The 18,048-nt window shown below is 43.8% G+C and overlaps 1 protein-coding gene across 3 annotated transcripts in view; it reads right to left on the bottom strand.

Annotated features, from left to right (window-relative positions):
• The window catches only part of EIF4ENIF1 (eukaryotic translation initiation factor 4E nuclear import factor 1), a 103,550-nt gene that overhangs the window by 44,793 nt on the left and 40,709 nt on the right, over window positions 1–18,048 (bottom strand). For 2 of the 3 annotated variants that reach the window (XM_086942825.1, XM_086942826.1), the window contains exon 8: window positions 12,514–12,649. The exons of the other annotated variant lie outside the window; for it this stretch is intronic. In XM_086942825.1, coding sequence (XP_086798951.1) covers window positions 12,514–12,649 — 136 coding nt within the window. The remainder of the gene's footprint in view (window positions 1–12,513; window positions 12,650–18,048) is intronic. 3 annotated transcript variants of the gene reach the window in all.

Raw genomic sequence — 18,048 nt, 5'->3', positions numbered from 1 at the left:
TTATCAGCATGGTAATTTAAAAAAGAAATACAGAACCGTTCATTCTTCTATACTGTAGTCACATTAACATGTACAACATCAAGTTGTACACCCCCAATCGCAAACTGGCAATCAATGATCTACAAAACACTTGCAGCCTGTGCTGCACAAAATCCAAATTAAAAACTATTCTTTCAGTCAATAACTACACTATTAGCTGGAAGAATTCCTGATAAGCTACAGTATTTTAATTTGGATTTCTGTTAACTAAAAGCATACAGGAAAAACATTTTGTAAAATTAGGGGCAAGAAGAGAAATCATGAGTTACGTAGCATGTTTGAGAGGGTTGGCAAGTCTGAGTTTGGTTCTTTGATATACTCCCTTATTAGGGAACAGTTGGTGAGGTGCCCCAACAATTCTCAGATGCAGGAAAAGTTACTAGCGCACAATCCTGATTTGAAGACTATTGAGTTAGCTAGGAGCATAGAGCACACAACAGACCTACTGCTCCATTGTCCAGGAGGGAGCTGAGGGCGGTCGTTGCTGCCTGCGTTGCCTGTTGCCTGCTCCCGCCGCTACCCCTCGCCGGACCCGCTTCGCGGCAAGGAGCGGCCTGTAAGGCATTCAGGTGTGCTATCTTTCTGTCCGGCAGGGCTGCGAGCCACAGCGGGGGACTCCAAGTTCCAGGAGCCCCCGCGCGCCCGTGGTCACCTGGGCTGCTCTCCCTGCCGGCTCCGCCCCTAGAGTCCTATCAGCCAGCAACAAAAGAGGTGTGTCATCCCCGCAGCGCGGGAGGGCGCCGGGAGAAGCCCGGGAGAAGGGCGGGACCGTCTGTGGCCGTCCGGGGCCGCAGGAGGCCGGGCTGGGCCAGGACATTTCTATATTACTTGCAGTAAGCAGCGTCTCTGCTCTTGTTTTTCGGGATTGTTAGCTCTGTATCTGTGTTGTTTTTTAATCCCCTAACTCTGTTATTCCACTGTTAACATGAGCCATTCCGCTCTACCAGGTGTAAGTGTCTCTGTCTTGGGCCCCCTTGATAAATTCAAGAAATCCGCCAAGGAGGTCGATATGGACCTGATACTGGCGGAAAGGAGAGCTGAGCGTAGACGCTCAATTGAGCAGTTAAAGAGTATTCTACTGCCTGTCCTTAATTCTATCAAGGATCTCCCAGCCCATGGTCTGAGCGTTATTGACGCTGACACGACTGATCTCAATCTTACCCCTAGCATATTTAGGTTCCCCGATATTTCTCCGCCGTGTAGTGGCGCTACCAGTGGAGACCAGTTGATCTGCCCTCCTATAAACCACTCCAGCATAATAGAAATAAATATCCCTGAGTCACATAGTAAGGATGTAGATCCTTCCCCTATGCGGTCCACCTTGACTCTGGGTAATTTAGTCCCAGGAGAGACTGTGCCGGAGGCGAATGGCCTATTACCAGGTCGATCGCCCAACATAGTTTTAGGGGTGGTTCACTCCCCTCCAAGGAAGAAGAGGCGTAAAGGGGGGGTTAAAAGGAAAGGACGTAGTCACCACATCCCGCCTCCACCGAAACCTACCACAAATAGTGTGCTGGGTCCTCCCCCCACAGCAGAGTCCCACCCCACTATTACCGATGAGCATGCAGCCCCTGTCGTAGTTCCTTCTGCGTCAGTGTCTACAGGGGTGAATGAAGCGACTGTTGACATTATGGGGAAACTCATCAAATCATACATGCTTCCCCTGTTGGAACGTGTAAGGGTTATGGGGGAAAAATTGGACCGCCTTGTGGCGTCCTTTGAATCGTCTCATACCTCAGGCTTGGTTAAGATCAAAAACCCCCCCAGTATCCCTGCAAGCTTATCCCATACTGCAGGTGTATCATCCAAAGCCACAAGTCTGTCTTCGTCCACTTCCACCAAAACACTCACCTCTAACTCTTCTAAATCTGTTTCCATATCTAGCAAAGCACCGTTAGTGGTTGCAAACTCTACATCATCACAACTTCCTGCGGCAGCTACCCCCAGTGTTGTAATTACCAAACCATTGGCCAAGAGGGTAGTACCAGCAAAAAAGAACGGGTTGGGCAAACCTGCTGACACAAATTGTAAACAGAAGAAATCTTTACCCTCGAAAAGATTTGTTGACCTGCCGCCTGATTCCCTAAACTTTGTTATTGTTATGACAGGTGTGCCACCTTTACAGGAAGGGGACAGGGAAAATGACGATAGTTTAAAAAATAAAGTCATCTTCTGGTTAAAAACAAATAGACCCCTCCCTCCGAACCTTAACGGGGACATTGTCACGGTTAGAAGATGTCAGTGGGTTGGGGTGCGCCCTAAGGACATTGAAGGGGATATTATTATTATCAACTTTAGAGACCATAGGGTAGTATCCCACCTCACTGACTGGTATGTGGGGAACAATGAGGGTGGGATTTCCACAAGGAATTTAGGATACTTTTACCCCGAAACCCTGACTAATCCTCACAAAAGTCAGCTAGGTGGAGCTAGTAAAGCCAAAAACCCACCCAAATGGGCCAACTTTACGTCAAGCTTCCATGTTCCCCACTTCAACCCGGAAGCTTTATATCGCTCATACATCGAATCCACCTACAACTGCCCTCCCCAAACACCGGGCTGGGCTAAGCCATATATTCAGCCTTCTGGTCCTTCTGTACCCATGGGAATGCCTTTTCTTAATAATCCTCCGTATCCCTTGATCCCCCCCACACCAGTTTTTAGACAGGCTCTGCAGCCTTCCAGCTTATTTCCAGCTTTTTCCAATCTCAACAGGCCCCCCCATCCCAAGGATTTGTGGAATATTCCACTAAGAAACTTATATGATCCACTTTCTGGGCTGTCGTCGAACGATTGACAAACTAGGGGGAACAGCACAGACGCCCAGCTTATATCTCCGGTAGGATTGGTTTCGTGTATCCTCCCATGTATGACTGTAAGTGTTAAAGTTCCTGTTGTTGGTTGTGAGGAAGGTGTCCCTGCCCTACCAACTGGGCGGGTTACCTCCCCCCCCGTCTCATGACATTCTGCCCTCCTGTGTGGCTTCAGCTACAGGCCCACTCCCAGCACAGGCACTGCGTGATGGGGTTTGTAGGATGCCTAATGTTGGGGTTCCTGCTGAGGTCGCTGTTTCCACTGTAGGTTCCCAACAATCCTGCAGATCCTCCCCCGCTGATGTTACTGCTTCGGGTGCACAAGCCCGCCTTAAGGGTACCTCACTGGGTTGCTGGAATGTTGCGGGTATAGATTCCTGTATATGTATACCTGATTGGGCTGACTTCATCAGTCAAGGTGATGTCTGGTCCTTCCAGGAGACTTGGTCAACTCATCCGGTATATTTCCCAGGCTATCTGAGCTTTAACAAACCTGCAGTTAGAGGGCAAAGAGGCAGGGCTATGGGGGGTCTTACTGTTTGGGTGCGCCAATCACCAGGAGTCTGTTAAAGAAATCCACATTGACTGCCCTGATATCCTCATTGTTAGCCTGAAGCTTAATAGTGGACTGGTTATACTGTTGTTTAATGTGTATGCCAGAGGAACTCCGGGTGGTCGTGTTTCAACTACCCTAATACTCTTAGATGAATTCCTTGGCTCCGCACAACAAAAGGGTCATGTGGTGGTTACGGGTGATTTTAATACCTGTTTCGAACCACTAAGTGTGGATGATGGGATGTTAACGGTGGCTGAGGACTCGACTTGGGGTATTCCACAACTAGAGCTATCTCCGATCACTAAATGGTCTCAAAGTGCCACTTTTATTAAAGGCCTATGCCTGAATTGGGGACTGCGTGCCCTAAACGGTCGCACTAGATCGGACAGATTGGGCAACCCAACATTCTTTAATGGAAGATTTAGTAGTCGCATCGACTACATCTTAGTTGATGTATCTATGTGGCCCCTAGTTTCGGATATGGAAATTAGACCTCGGCCTGAAAGTGACCACGAACATCTCCTTGCGGAACTCAAGGATCTTAGTTTTTCCAAGCCCTCTGTGCACCTCCCTAATGTTGTACAAGAGGCCATGGTATTAACTAATGACTTGAGGAGGGTCCGGTGGCCAAAGGTTGCTGTAGACATGGATGCTCGCACTAAAATAAGATCCCTGGTCTCAGATTCCCTAAGATTAATAGAGCAATGTGATGACCTGAACCAAATATCTCTTAAAATCTCTGATATTCATGCCAGCTTATTCACATCTCTTAAGACCTTATTCATTAAAATAGTTGCTAAAAAGGGCATTGGGAAACCGAGGAAGCTAGCGAACTGGTTTAATGACGAGTGTGGTACATCTCATTCAAACCTGTTCAAAGCTCTAAAATCTAGAAACACAGCTCTTATTAAATCCTCCAGGAAGGCCTACAATATAGCCAAGAGGCGGGCCAAAGCCGCCTGGGATGAAGAACGCTGGGCTCTCCTAGTTGAGGCATGCGGCTCTAGGAATCTTACGCACTTTTGGCACCTCCTTAAATGGGGTAAGTCCTTGGATGATAGACCTAGCCCTGCTTTTGTCGACCAAGAAAAATGGGTGTCCCATTTCGAGGATCAGTTCAGGTGCCTCAGTGAATGGGAAACTCCCATTGGTTGGCCGCTGTCCTTTGACAACCTTGTGTTCTCAGCCAAAAAGGTTGAAAAAGTTCTGAACTCCATTCCCAGGGGCAAAGCTCCCGGCCCGGATTGTATTCCTGCGGATATGTTCCAACAGGATCAAGACCTATGGGTACCCTATTTACTGTTCCTGGCAAACACGCTGGCCAGTGGAGCAAAGGTGCCTGTTTCTTGGGCGGGTGCTGAGATTTTGCCCATCTTCAAGAAGGGTGATCGGTCGGTTCCTTCTAATTACCGGCCGATCAGCCTTATTGACGCGGTTCAAAAGATAGTGTCACGTCTTGTCCTATCCCGGGTTCAGGCCTGGATTGAGGAATTTAATATTCTTACCCCTCTCCAAGCAGGGTTTAGACCCCATGTTAGTACCCTGGATCAGGCCTTTCGGTTTATGCTACTACACTGGAAGACGGTCACTCTGGGCAAAGGTAACCTCTATGCGGCCTTCGTAGACCTTAGGTCTGCGTTTGATCTTGTACCAAGGGTTGGGCTTTGGAACAGTCTTCTGGAAATGGGTATGCCTCCCTCTCTAGTTCGCATCATTGTTAACCTTCATGCTGAGACTTACGCCTATGTACGATGGGGAAAACCTGGTGAGGTGACCAAAAAATTTCCTGTGCTGAAAGGTGTCAGACAGGGATGTGTTCTGGCTCCAACTCTGTTCTCCCTATATATAAACAGAGTCACCAAGTACTTTGAGGGCTGCCCCACAGACGCGCCAAGTTTGGCTGGCATGAAAATCCCTCTGCTCATGTTCGCTGACGACACTCCTGATTTCAAGAACCAGGCAGGGACTACAGCTTGCACTGTCGAGGTTTGAGAGTTTCTGTAGCGAGCATGAGCTGGAGGTGAACGTTGCCAAGACCAAATTCATGGTCATGAGGGGTCACAAGCAGGTCAAGGCTAGGGTACTTATGGGGAATACCCCCTTAGAGCAGACCAAGCACTTTACCTATTTGGGTGTTTCATTTAGCGACACACTTAATTGGTCTCATCAGATCGAGCTCCTGACCCTGAAACATCAACAGTTGGGTGGAGCTTTGATCAAGGAACATAAAAGCTCCTTTACCAAACCCATGTCCCCGCTGATGAAGATCTATGGTGGGAAGGTTTTGTCAGCAGTGCTATATGGTGCTGAGTTATGGGGAGGTAGCAACCTGGACTCCTTGAAACATTCTCAAAACAAATTTCTAAGGATGGCAATTGGTCTGCCACAATCGACACCTTTAATCCCCCTGCTATACGATCTGGGGTGTCACTCGGTGGTCGATTGTGCACGATTTCGACCGATTTCATTCTGGCGGCGTCTGTGGACAACCCCTGACCTACACCACTATGCTGAAGCCTGCCTTGAGTTAAAAAACTCTCCGGGAGCCCTAAAAATAGGATAGTTTAGAGATCTTAAGGCTACTCTTCTATCTTTGGGCCTCTCTGAGCGGTGGTTGTCGCCTGAGACAGCCACATTTCCATCTAAAAATAAGCTCAAAGAGTGTTATTGGGCCTGGGTGATGCTCAATACCTTTATAAAAACAAGCCCAAGAAGTCTTACAGGTTTATTTTTGGTGCACAAAGATCTTCCCAGGTTAGAAAACTATTGGGAGATCATTACCAAACCCCTGGACCGAAAACTTTTTTTCCAATTCAGATGTGGCACACTCCCTATTGGGGATTTCACCACTAAGTGGGGAAAAGCTAGACAGGGGTTTTGTGCAAAATGTCAAGGGTCTGGGGAAAGTTTCACATTTTGTTTGTGTGCCCCCAATACTCTGCCCCCAGATCTAAGTGGCTCAAACCAGTCTGTAGTCAACTAGGCACACGCTCGTCTGCTGAGGCCCTGAGACTGTTAAAAACTAATCTGGATCCGATCATTGTGGTGGGGGTAGCAAAGTTCCTAGGCTGGGCCTGGATTATTAGAAGTAGGTTTATTAATTTAAATTAGCTGAGACTGTTTTATCCTATATTACTGTGGTAACCAATATCTGTATCTTTTTAACTTTTGTATACTTCTGCAAGAAGTTATTCGATGCCAATGATTTAATACTGATTTTACATATGTTACTGTGTTTTTTGTATTTATGTCTTTTATGATGAATTAATCGAATAAAGACTTCTTGAACTGAAATGAAGCAATGCAGTGTCTGCAACTATACATGTGGTTAAGAATCACAGTAGTAGTGAAGAAAGTAATAAGTAGGCTAATTTACCCGAGAAAAGTCAAGGTGCGCAATAAAAAAAAAAAAATGGAGCCAAAGGGGGAAAGGAGTATTACCAGTGGTAATTACAATCATTTAGCAAATAAACCCTTATGTCCTGCAAAGTCAATTATTTGTGGAAATTCTCAGGCCAAGTCAGATTATGTGGAAGCAGGAAATGGCTAGTCAACCTATGAGATGCTTTTGGATGGATTGACGCCATTTACAGGCTTGTGTCCGCCTTGCACGTTATTTGTACTTATAAAGCGCACTGCTACCCTGGAGTGTCCTGGCGGAGAGTACTGGTAAACTGGGAAGCATCGAGCTGTTTAGTGAGAGAAGGCCCAGGTTTTTAAACCCTTGCGAAAAGAAGTGAGGTCTGGAGCATTTCTGAGATGGAACGGGAGTTCATTCCATGCTTTGGAGGCACAGTGGAAAAAGCTTCTGCCTCCCCAATTAGTTTTCTTAAAGGTGGAGGTTTGGACTAATTGGGAGCCAGAGGAACGCAGGGTTCTGCTTGGGATGTACCATGCAAGTCTGGTTTTAAGAAACTCTGGGACAATCCCATTAACCGCCTTGAATACACAGTGCCTTGAAGCGTGATCTAGGTGGAACTGGCAGCCAATGTAGTTTAAGTTCTCCTTTGAGCGAGGCAAACCTGGGTGTTCCCGTCAACATTTTTGCTGCCGCGTTCTGGACCAATTACAGCTTGTTCATATGCGGTTTCTGAACATTGAGATAGAGACTGTTGCAATAGTCCAGGCGGGACATAATTAGTGCAGTGACCACCATCCTTAGGTTGCTCGCTCACAGGAAGAACTTTCTTTTTAATTATTCTGAGGACCATGAAACATGCTGAAGTCACCTGATTCACTTGGTCCCCCATGGTTAGTTTGTTATCACCATATACTTGTACTACTATGGATCATAAAATGTTTCATGTAAAATTGTGAAAGGGTTACACACTTTTTGTAAATATAAAACTGGGGGCGGGGTGTAATCCAGATCCTATACTCTTGCTAGGAATATCCAATATGTGTGTTACCTTTAAATATATTTAAAATCAGGCAAGATTTACATTGAGAGGGGTTCTAACTTGCTGGGTTGGAAACAAAGGATTCGGGCATCAAGCTAGACCCCAATACTAGTCAACCAGTCATGGTAATAGAACAAGAGGATCAGAGTGGCAGAATTCAGAGGCATTCACTGAAAAATTAGGCTCCATAAAAAATAAAATTCAACACAAGCTTAAAGGAGACTACGGTACTGGTGTACCGCAGGTGCATAAAATCTGGGCTATTCCTAATTTGAAACGCAAACAATTAAATAAAATAAGTAAGACAAGTTAAGGAGTCCGGGTTATTGACCGAATTGAAAGCGCACTTTGGTTAGCTCATATTGTGGTTGCCCAGAGGTCAGGTGGTAGAGGGGTATGCTTGTGTGGACCCAAGGGATCTGAACTACAACATTAGGGTAGACCGGTTTCTCCTATCAAAGATAAGATCAGTATGATTGGGAATGCATTTCAATGTGACTGGCCGCTCTTCAGCATATCAAAGAACTTCACCCAGAATCGAAATCTCCAACTTCATTCATCACACCTTTTGGTGCTCAGGTTATGCAGAGAGCCTCCGGTCCGGCATCTGATGCAGACTTATTTTAGAGTGTGATGCACCAACCATTGAAGGATACAAAAAATGTGCTTTACTTCCAGGATAATTTGTTGAAATATGGTGACTCTTTGCATGATCACAATGCTACACTGAAGAACGCTCATACCTCTTAAAGAGGCTGGCCTAAACATCAATCTTGACAAGTGCATGTTATGTGTGGATCCTGTAAATTACTTGGGACAACATATGTCGGAGGATGGTATAAAACCTAAACTTCGAGGTGGCGGTCAAAGGAGTTTCCTCCCACTTCCAAAAGTGAACTAACATCATTCACGGGTCTCGTGGAATGTAAGCCTAATTTTGTGGAGAATTTTACAGATTACACCGCACCCTTGAGGCCCTTATAAAAGAGTGGACTCACCGAGTAGGGTGGTGCATGCAAGGTAGTTTTTGAAGATATTAAACAAGCCACAGTTGAAGCACGACATTAGAAAATTAACAGCATGCGTAAAACAATGCTATACACAGATGCTAAAGCTAAAGGGATTAGGAGATACCTTGGTGCAAATGGGGGAAGGCCAATAAAAACATTGTTAACCAACGAAAAAGGAATGCCAGTACGGATATATGTGATTTAGCAAGACCAAATCCCCACCAGAAACCAGAGCAATAAATCAGGAATGGGAATTACTACTTAACAGTATTTTTATTCACATTTGCGACATTTAAAGCTTCTCTATTCATCTGATATAGAAGTTAAGGGTATGTCATCCTTTTCTTTAGTGTCTAGATAAAGGCGTCGCTTAATCAAGGAGTTTGAACTTTCTTATTACGTTGTAGGCAGCCGACTATGCTCCAGCGTTCAGACACAGGGATTATTGTTACTAGGACACACGCCCGTCTCCTAAACAGAGGTGAGTAAACATTGCACCTGCAGCCAACTGTCATTGGGACACATGTCTGTGTTCCAAGTATAGGTGAGCAAACATGGAGCCGCAAGCGTTTGCAGTCATTCGACAAAAATAGATTCTATATAAGCCGAATGTACTTTCCCTTGGGACAATCCACCTTATTATAGTGAGGATAGCCATTCTTCAGGGTACGCCTTTAAATGTATGAATGAATTTGTAGTCCATTGTTTTACACCGTGGTAAGCAGTTGACTGGTTAGTGTCACTCAGCAGCATTCTGTATGTTATCAACTGAAGAAATGGATAGTATATAACTGGTCCAAAATTTGCCACTTGCGCTTCTTTTTTCCTTTGGTTTTTCTCTCCCTTTTCCCATTTGATTGTTTCATAGGAACCCAATGGCCCTGAAGAGAATCCCCTACGATCCAAGCGGGATTCGAAACACGTAGGCCCCATCCTACTGGTCTACTATAGCATCTGGGGATTGAATTAGCCAAACCCAGTGCTGAATGTTGTACATTACCACTGAATAGTGATTCTAATCATTTTTTGACTTTGTAGATATATAGGAATGTACTTCGAAAACATTTAGTTTAAATGCTTTTGAAAAAACCTGTAGACCGTGGTATTTGTTTCTCTATTGCATTGTTTTTCTAACTTTTTTGTTTCCCTCCTACACGTATATATGAAATGGTTGTTTGTGATATGCCTGTATTTTGATTGAATTCGTGAATGGTTGGTTAATATCTCATTTTCCCCTGTGTCCACTGTAAATTTTACCTTTTTTGTACTATGAATTAAATGTTGAGTTTAATGTCGCAAAGAATGTGAATAAAAATACTATTAAGTAGTAATTCCCATTCCGGATTTATTGCTCGGGTTTCTGGTGGGGATTTGGTCTTGCTAAATCACATATATCAGTACTGGCATTCCTTTTTCGTTGGTTAACTTCTTGGCTCAGCCTTACTGATTAGAGCCAGCCCCCTGTTGCTTTCTGCAATAGAAACATTGTGGTATTTGCTTAATAAATGTAAACACCTAAGAAAAGCATCGGTCTCTGATAAGTGTACCATCTACACTGTGGGACAAGCCGAGGACAGACATATGGGTCCCTTTAACAGTTCCATGTGGTCAGGCAAGTTTGTTTTTTTACTCGTACTGGAGTGTTGTTCAAGTGGTAAATCGCATTACAACTCCAGACAATCGATTTATCGGATGCCTTTATAACAGAGGGGATAACACATTCCATTTTAACAGATAACGGTCCAGTTCACTTTGGAAAACATGAAAGATTTAAAGAATGTATCCATTGTAGAACTTAAAACCACCTTTTATTGCCCCAAAGCTTGTGAACAGGGTAAATGAATGTTAAAAGAATGTATTCGGTCAGCACAAGTCTCTGGGGTAACTGCAGATATTGCTGTAAAGAAGCTGCTGTAGTCTGATCATACAGCCCCAAATTCTGTTAACTGGTTCCGTGCTCATGACCGCTCCCGGCGTCATGAGTCAAGGTGGTTGTGTGCTCATGACGGCCAGGAGCTGTCCGAACATTGCCGCTCTGCCCACACAATTAATTCCCAGCCTGTGCGGGCAGAGTTCAGATGGCTGACCGTTATGAGCACACACCTGTGACTCATGACGGCCAGGAGCAGTCATGAGAACCACGGCGCTGCATCCAGACCCTGCACCGCAGTAAAATTAACATCGCAGCGAAGGGGTTAAGAGGTTCTCCCCTTTTTTTTTAATGCTTAATGGTAGACTTCCTGGCACTGGTTTCCTAATTGGATGGGAGAAGTGGAAAAGAGATTGGTTCAGCAAGTGTCATCAAAATGATTAAAAGGAGCTAGGACAGCAAACACCGAGTGGAAAAATGAAGGTGGGAGATAGGGTTGTGGTAAGAGCCCCCGATGTGAGGAAAAATGGGGTCAATAAGTTATCTAAATCCCTGAGGGCGACTAAAGTCCGTACCACTGTGGTGATGCTAGAGGATGGAAGTGTGGAAAATTTCCAAAGTAATAGTTCCACTATAGAAAGTGATTCCGTGCCTGAAGTTTCCTAGTCAACTCATCAGGATCAGTCAGAGTTGGTCCACAGGTCTTGGCAATACCATCCACCTGGGTGGTAGAAAGATAGTTTTCCAAAAATCATTTCTAGGAAGGTAGTGTGTTGTGGTTATCCATGGTTATTTGTAAGTTGTGCCTTATTCCTGCACTTGTAAATATGAGGTCAATATCAAGTAACATTATGTAAATAAAGTTTAAAAACAAATTGGGAGGTTTAAATAGTGCAAACTCTACTCTAAGGTAGAAGAGCATTTTTCATGAGCACCAATTGCGTTCGACGGAAACATTAGCTTTGTTAGGCACGGTGAGATTAAGTGATTTGTCCAGAATTGCAGGACGTTTATCTTCCCTGCCGAGACTCGAACCCAGTTCCCCAGGTTCTAGGTCAACCGCTCTAGTGGTTAGGCCACATCCTCAATTTAGAATGTATTTATGTTTCTAATGTGCCACGTGGTCCTGGTCCATACTCTCCTTCCCCTTGGGACTATGAAAACTCTACTCCAATTAGTTGTTCCGTTATGCCAGTTTAAGCAGTTTCAGCGAATGAGGTGACTAAATGTTAATATATCTCCTACCTGATCTACAAACTGCTACTTTGTAGTAACTACAACACATATGCTATGAAGGTTAGTACTGCACACAAGCAGCTATTCATGTTAAGAGGTAGATCTGCAGGCAAAAAGGTTTAGCCAAAAATAACAAGTAAACTGGTAGAGTTTCCAGTCCATAATGTTGAGGTGTACTAAGAGCAGTTACAGAAAGTAAATTTTTTTCAAACATGGTTTGATAACTCTAGCCAAACTGAGAACAAGAAACATGCTGTTTGTGTACGAAGGAACACTCCAGTCCTTCCATTTGCCAGTGAGTTCGACCCTAAGCAGCCAAAATTCAAGTTTGTAGTAGGTTTGCACCAACAAATGGTTTGTGGTAGCTAGCTACTACATTCAGTAAATAATTTCTGGGGCTATTTGTTCCAGTGTGAGCATCATGGTCAAGCTTATAATAAACGCAGACCATGTCATGAGCATCCATGCTACAAAAACAAACAGCATCAAGCCTACCACGTAAAGTCAATATCAAATAAGCAGGAGACAGCCAGAAGTGGTAGTGGAACGTTGGGACAAATATATTCAACTAATGGAAGGTTATTCATACCTGCCAGCCTCTCCAGCTCTTCATGTGGTGTGGATCTCTGGCTGCTGGAGCGGCTTCCAGACCGGCTAGGATTGGAGAACCATCTGCTAAACCTACTGGAAGAGACGGAGCCTTCACCTAGAACATCTTCTATCATCTATAGTTTGGAGAAAGAGAGAAGCGTATGTGTGGAGTGTACAGGTTTTAAACACCCAGCCAGAAGCAACAAGTCGGATGGATATAAATAGGCAGGAAACTTACTTGTTTAGTAACTTCCAAAAATAATCCAGGGACGGTGCAGGTTTGAATATCAACACTGAGCTCAGGTTCAGACACTTCTGTCTCACAATTCGTTACTTATTTCCACCAGAAGCAGATTGAACTGAAGCACCCAGAGCGCAAGCAGCAAGTCATGAGATGCAACGGAAGACTAAACACCTACAACCATGTGCATGCAAGGGATTAACTGTTGAGAATCACTGAGTTTCATCACTAATCCAGAGTCTTAGAATAGACAGTTTTATCAGGGCATGTTACTTAAGCATACTAAGTTAGCACCAAATAATGGGCGTCTTCAACTTAAGTACATTTCAGGGATAATGGACAGAATACATCAAAATAATTCTTGTAAGGCCCATGTGTTTTACACTCTGCTTGACTAGTAAAATTTAAGAGCCCCCCAGTGACACCCCAAAAATAAACTGACAAAGTAGCAGGGTTTATCTAGTTGGATAACCCACATTGCTTATACTCAGCATTTAAGACAGTTATAACAAGACTACTTTATCACTAAACTACTAGTGCAATTTAAAAATGGCTGTAAAGTAAAGACAAAGGGATAGTTCAGATGTTAAAAGGGTAATTTAAAGTGGAAACTGTCCCCCTCTCCCCCAACCCACCCCCGTTTTGCTTCATACAAAAGGTCAGCCTTTCGGTTTAGTTGTGTAAATAAATGAACGGTTATTTATGAACTGCACTAGGCAAAGTCAGCAGTATCCCCAGTGACATGAAGCACAGCGACACCGGTACATGGCCATCTTTAGATTATTTTATCCTGTTGTGTACGAGTAGGTCATGCACCAAAAATGTAGACAAGCTCAAAAAAATAATGTATATACATGCTCAAATCCATTTGAATGCAGAGGCTAATTTATGAATTTGTAATCATTCAACTGCAAAGCGTTACAAGCCCGTAACTAATCGCTGTACAGCTTATGAGCCTACCCTGTCAAAGAAGCTGTTTACAGCAGCATCCTTTCCCTTAGATTGAGATGGTTTAGCACAAAAACGAATGAAACACGGTCCACCACACTTGAGGATTAAGTGAAAGACATCTATACGCCAGGGTTTCAAATTTATACTCAGATTACGAGATGCTGCAGCACAAGTGTAAGTGAGCTAAACATTTTACATACAGAGTTTCATTTTTCAACAAGCAGTGTCTCACCATTCAAGTTAACCAAACCAAAAAGGAAACCGTATTGTAAAGTCAATCCATTCAGCAATCGCTGCATCCATTACCTTGGATGTGTAAGAACTAAAAGTTTGGGTAGCTTAAATTTTCTGTGCAATGCAATACATAACCACCCTTTCAGCGTCATGAGGGTCCAATGACCTTTCTGCTATTGTCAAATGGTTAAAAAATGTTTGGGTTTTTTTAAAGCAAGATCAGAAACAACATTTTTAAAAAAGTCTGGTAGTGTTCACAATACCAACTTAACCTTATGTGCTTACAGTACAATCAGTTTAAGTATAAATTACTCCCCTACAAGTTCACAAAAATGCAACAGAACTTGAGTTAAATGCTTTAGTGTTGCTTTGTACACACTCAATTTAGTCATTCATTTAAAACGTTCAGTTTTTAATTCGGTTCAGGTATTATGGGACACAGCTTTTGCACTCCCCTCCCCCCAAAAAAGTCATTTGTGGTTTTACAATTTTTTAAAAACTGCTTTATGACCCTTCATGTATGCTGAATACTGTACCTCAAGTGATGTACAACTGAGCTTGCAACCTAACGAATGCACAGGGTATTTTACAGAAATGTATCCCCCGATATGTTTTATACCAAGCAATGTTTGTACCCTTTTCTACTGCTTCCTGGAAGTAAACAGTTTTGCACCAAGAATTCACGCAAAATGCCCATTCTAGGATAGGTGTGACCAACTTGTAAAAATCTATTATACAGCTTATTGGTCCGACTGCATCAGTCATGTTATTTTGATACAAGATGGTTATGCACTTGGGCTGTCTTGGACAGCAAGCAGCTCCCATCCACCTCTAGTTTGAGAGATAGTTTGTACTGTACCACGATTCACACTGGTTTAGAAAGGCCTTCAAAGCCAAATATACTTAGTTCCAGAGTTTTACCTTTCAAGGTTTCATTTGCAGATAACCTAAAAGTTTGTTCAAATGCACCCAACCCCGTAAGTGGAACATGTCACAAGGGGACTGGTAGTAAGGGTATTACATTCCCAAAGGTTGTGGCAACTGGTTTATTAACATTTCAGTAACACAGGCAAGCAAGTGTAAAATCTTGTGAACGCACAATTTCAATCACTCAGCAACTTCGATATTCATGTACAATTCTGAATCAGGCAGATCAGATATTGAAATGCTAGCACTTGATGGTATGCCCACATTTCTGCTAGAATCCAACTTTCATTACGTTTTTCTTTGGGATAGAATAGGAGATTCATTTACTGCTAATTACAACAGATATAACCACCTGTTAAACTGGACCAGACAGGTAAAGAACTGCATAAATAAATTCTCCTTTACCAGATAATCTGGCTATGAATACACGGGAACGCTTTGGCGACTTAAACGAGCCACTGCCAGCGTTAGGCATTATATACCTGTTTGCACCAAATAGAAGCAACAAAAACTATTCTCTCCTGCCACTACAAGCTGGAGAACTCTTCAATGCTCGGGAGGGGCGCATCCATGAGGTTCGATGTGACCAAGTAATCTTCCTGCTCTTGTAGTGGAATTACATTCAACCAAGTGGTAATGTTAAACCTTTGAAGCATGACACTAGTGTTTAAACTGTTTACCGTGTCCTATTTCTTGAACGTGGTTTTAAAAGGCAGACGTATTGCCATCTGTGACAGCTCCTTGTCAGGGGCTCCAGAGCACAGCTCCCTACTGCTCCCTACCTCTTGTGAGGCCCCACATTCTCCACCTTGCCTCTCCCAAGTCCTAGCACTGCACATTTATGCAACAGTGAACATAAAAACTAATTTTGAGTTTATGATCACTGGCCGAGTGTAGGGCAGCCACATCTCTGGCTCCTGGCGACAGGAGGAGGGGGCTCGGTACAATCCAGCTACACAGTGCTGTTGAAACACATTAAGTGGATGTCTGAATTGTGCAGTTCTGAGGGACAGTTCAGCAATAATCCCCTGAAAGACCTAATCCATTAGCGGACATAATGCGCATGCTGTAGGCAGCACAGTATATCTACTAAAAAAAGGGCTGTGAAAGCATAGTGCATCGGATGTCACTGAGGAGCCACAGGGGCAGGATCCCAGCAATGTCCCAACTTCTAATAACTGAAAGCATGGCCCTATCAAGAAGCTGGGAGAGGGACAAGGTGGGTCTTTTTTTCAAAAACACCATTGTTGCTGCTCCTCTTTGGGATCCATGGCTTGCTGGTTCCAATGTTCAGCGCCAGATTTCTGCTCTACTGCGAGGGAAGCAAGGTAAGGGGTGGTAGGGGGTATTTCTCTGTTCATGTGTGCATTAGTGAGTGACTGACAGTGAAGGTAACTGAGTGAACGTGTGTGTGTCAAAGACTGAAAGTGAGTGAGAATCAGAGTTTGAGATTACAAGTCAGTGAGTATGAAGGAGTGAGGGGTTACGAGACAGAGCGGAACTTAGTCAAAGGTGTAGCTATCAATGGTGCAACAGGAGCAGCTGCACCAGGGCACAGAGTGTGAAAGGGTAATATTGTCTAATCTAAGTGACTAGCAAGTACGAGTAGGTTAGTGTTTAGTAAGAGCGAGTGAGTATGAACGAGCATGCAAGTTAGAGAGCATGAGGGGTAGAGTAAATGTAAGGGAGGAAAGTTTGAGGGGGAAAAAATGGGGTGCACTCCTCGTAGATATAACACTCCGCCACTCAAAGAACACCAGCTGCCACTGAATGCCGTAGTGTGCAGCTGTGCATGGCATTTAAATTTCTGTAAAAGCGTGTTATACAATACCAAAGGGTAGAACAGGTCTATATATGCCTCTGGTATTACACTATGTAATGATGGGATACCAATTATCCTGAAGTGGATTTCTTACTCTTTAAGTCACTCTTCAAGATTACTTTCTCTTCTATATCTTGATCCAGTCTTTTTACACTTTTCTTTAGCACTCAAGAATCCAATAGACCACAGATTTAGTTGTTGATAAATAGGAGAAGGGGGATTTAATCTGTGCGAGTCTTGAAATTGTCCCTCAGGCCCTCCACTCTTTTTAATTATTAGGTCTCGCCTTGCATAAACAGTTTTAGTTTCAGTGCATGTGAGGATTTGGTCTTCTCTAGATCAGAGTTGTGGACATGGTTTCAGATGGGGACGAGACTCGCACAGCATTTACCTTTCGGGAGGGAGCAGCGGCGCCATATGTTTCGAAAGCACAAGCGTGATAATTGCAAACAGATGGTGCCGCCGCTCGCTCCCGCATGGTAACCGCTGTACATGCACAAGGGCCCATTGGAAACAGTGCAGAACATGCATGAGTTTCCACAGAAGCCTGGAGTGATTCCAAGGGCACTCCAAAGCCTCGCTTTCGCGCTGCATAGGTAAGACCTAAAAATGTAAATACCACTTTTTCGATGTACATCTCAGTGGGTGTTATTTTTTCAATTACTTTGGAAGACTAGAGGAAACTTCCTGCTGGACAGTTAGGAAAAAAAAGATCAGAAGCAACCCAAGAATGCACACATTTATGCCTTTCAGACATGGGTGAAAAAAAACCTTTAGATTCCTCTTACCCCAGTCAGGTCAGAGGCAAGTTCGAATTTCCAGTTATGAACTACAGAATAAATGGAGATCTGATAGCCATCATAAAACTTTACAGCAAGAGATGCAGGCACTTTCTGTTCCAACAACTACACTGTCCAGTAAACACTTATCTGCAACACACATCAGCATCTTATGTACGATTAAAGCTACTGCACCTTCGTTGCCTTTGCTTCTAGTTCACAAACTTCCTCAAATACAGAGCAGAAACCATATTGGCCTAATCAAGTGGCAAAAGTTGTGTAACCCCATATAAATGCAAAAGTATAAAGACCTGAGCCCTCCAGCAAAAAGGCTTGGTAAGGAACTGTAAAATTAATCATGCAAGATCGTGCAACGTGCGCTCTGTAAAAGAGGAGTGAACACAGCATCCCTAGTGAAGTGTCCCATGGTGGTTTTAAAGCAAAGCAGCAGAAAGTGAGAACCAACAAACCCAAATGGGAGCAGGGAAGCAACAACTTTTTGAAGTAGCAAACAGCTGTAAGCCAGCAAAAACTCTAAATCCCCAAAATGTTGAGATTAATGGAATATACAAAGAGCAC

This window comes from Lissotriton vulgaris, chromosome 11 (assembly GCF_964263255.1).
Source record: "Lissotriton vulgaris chromosome 11, aLisVul1.2, whole genome shotgun sequence".
Classification (NCBI taxonomy): Eukaryota; Metazoa; Chordata; class Amphibia; order Caudata; family Salamandridae; genus Lissotriton; species Lissotriton vulgaris.
Note: the sequence above shows the minus strand (reverse complement) of the source record. Positions and strands in the feature narration are given on the sequence as shown.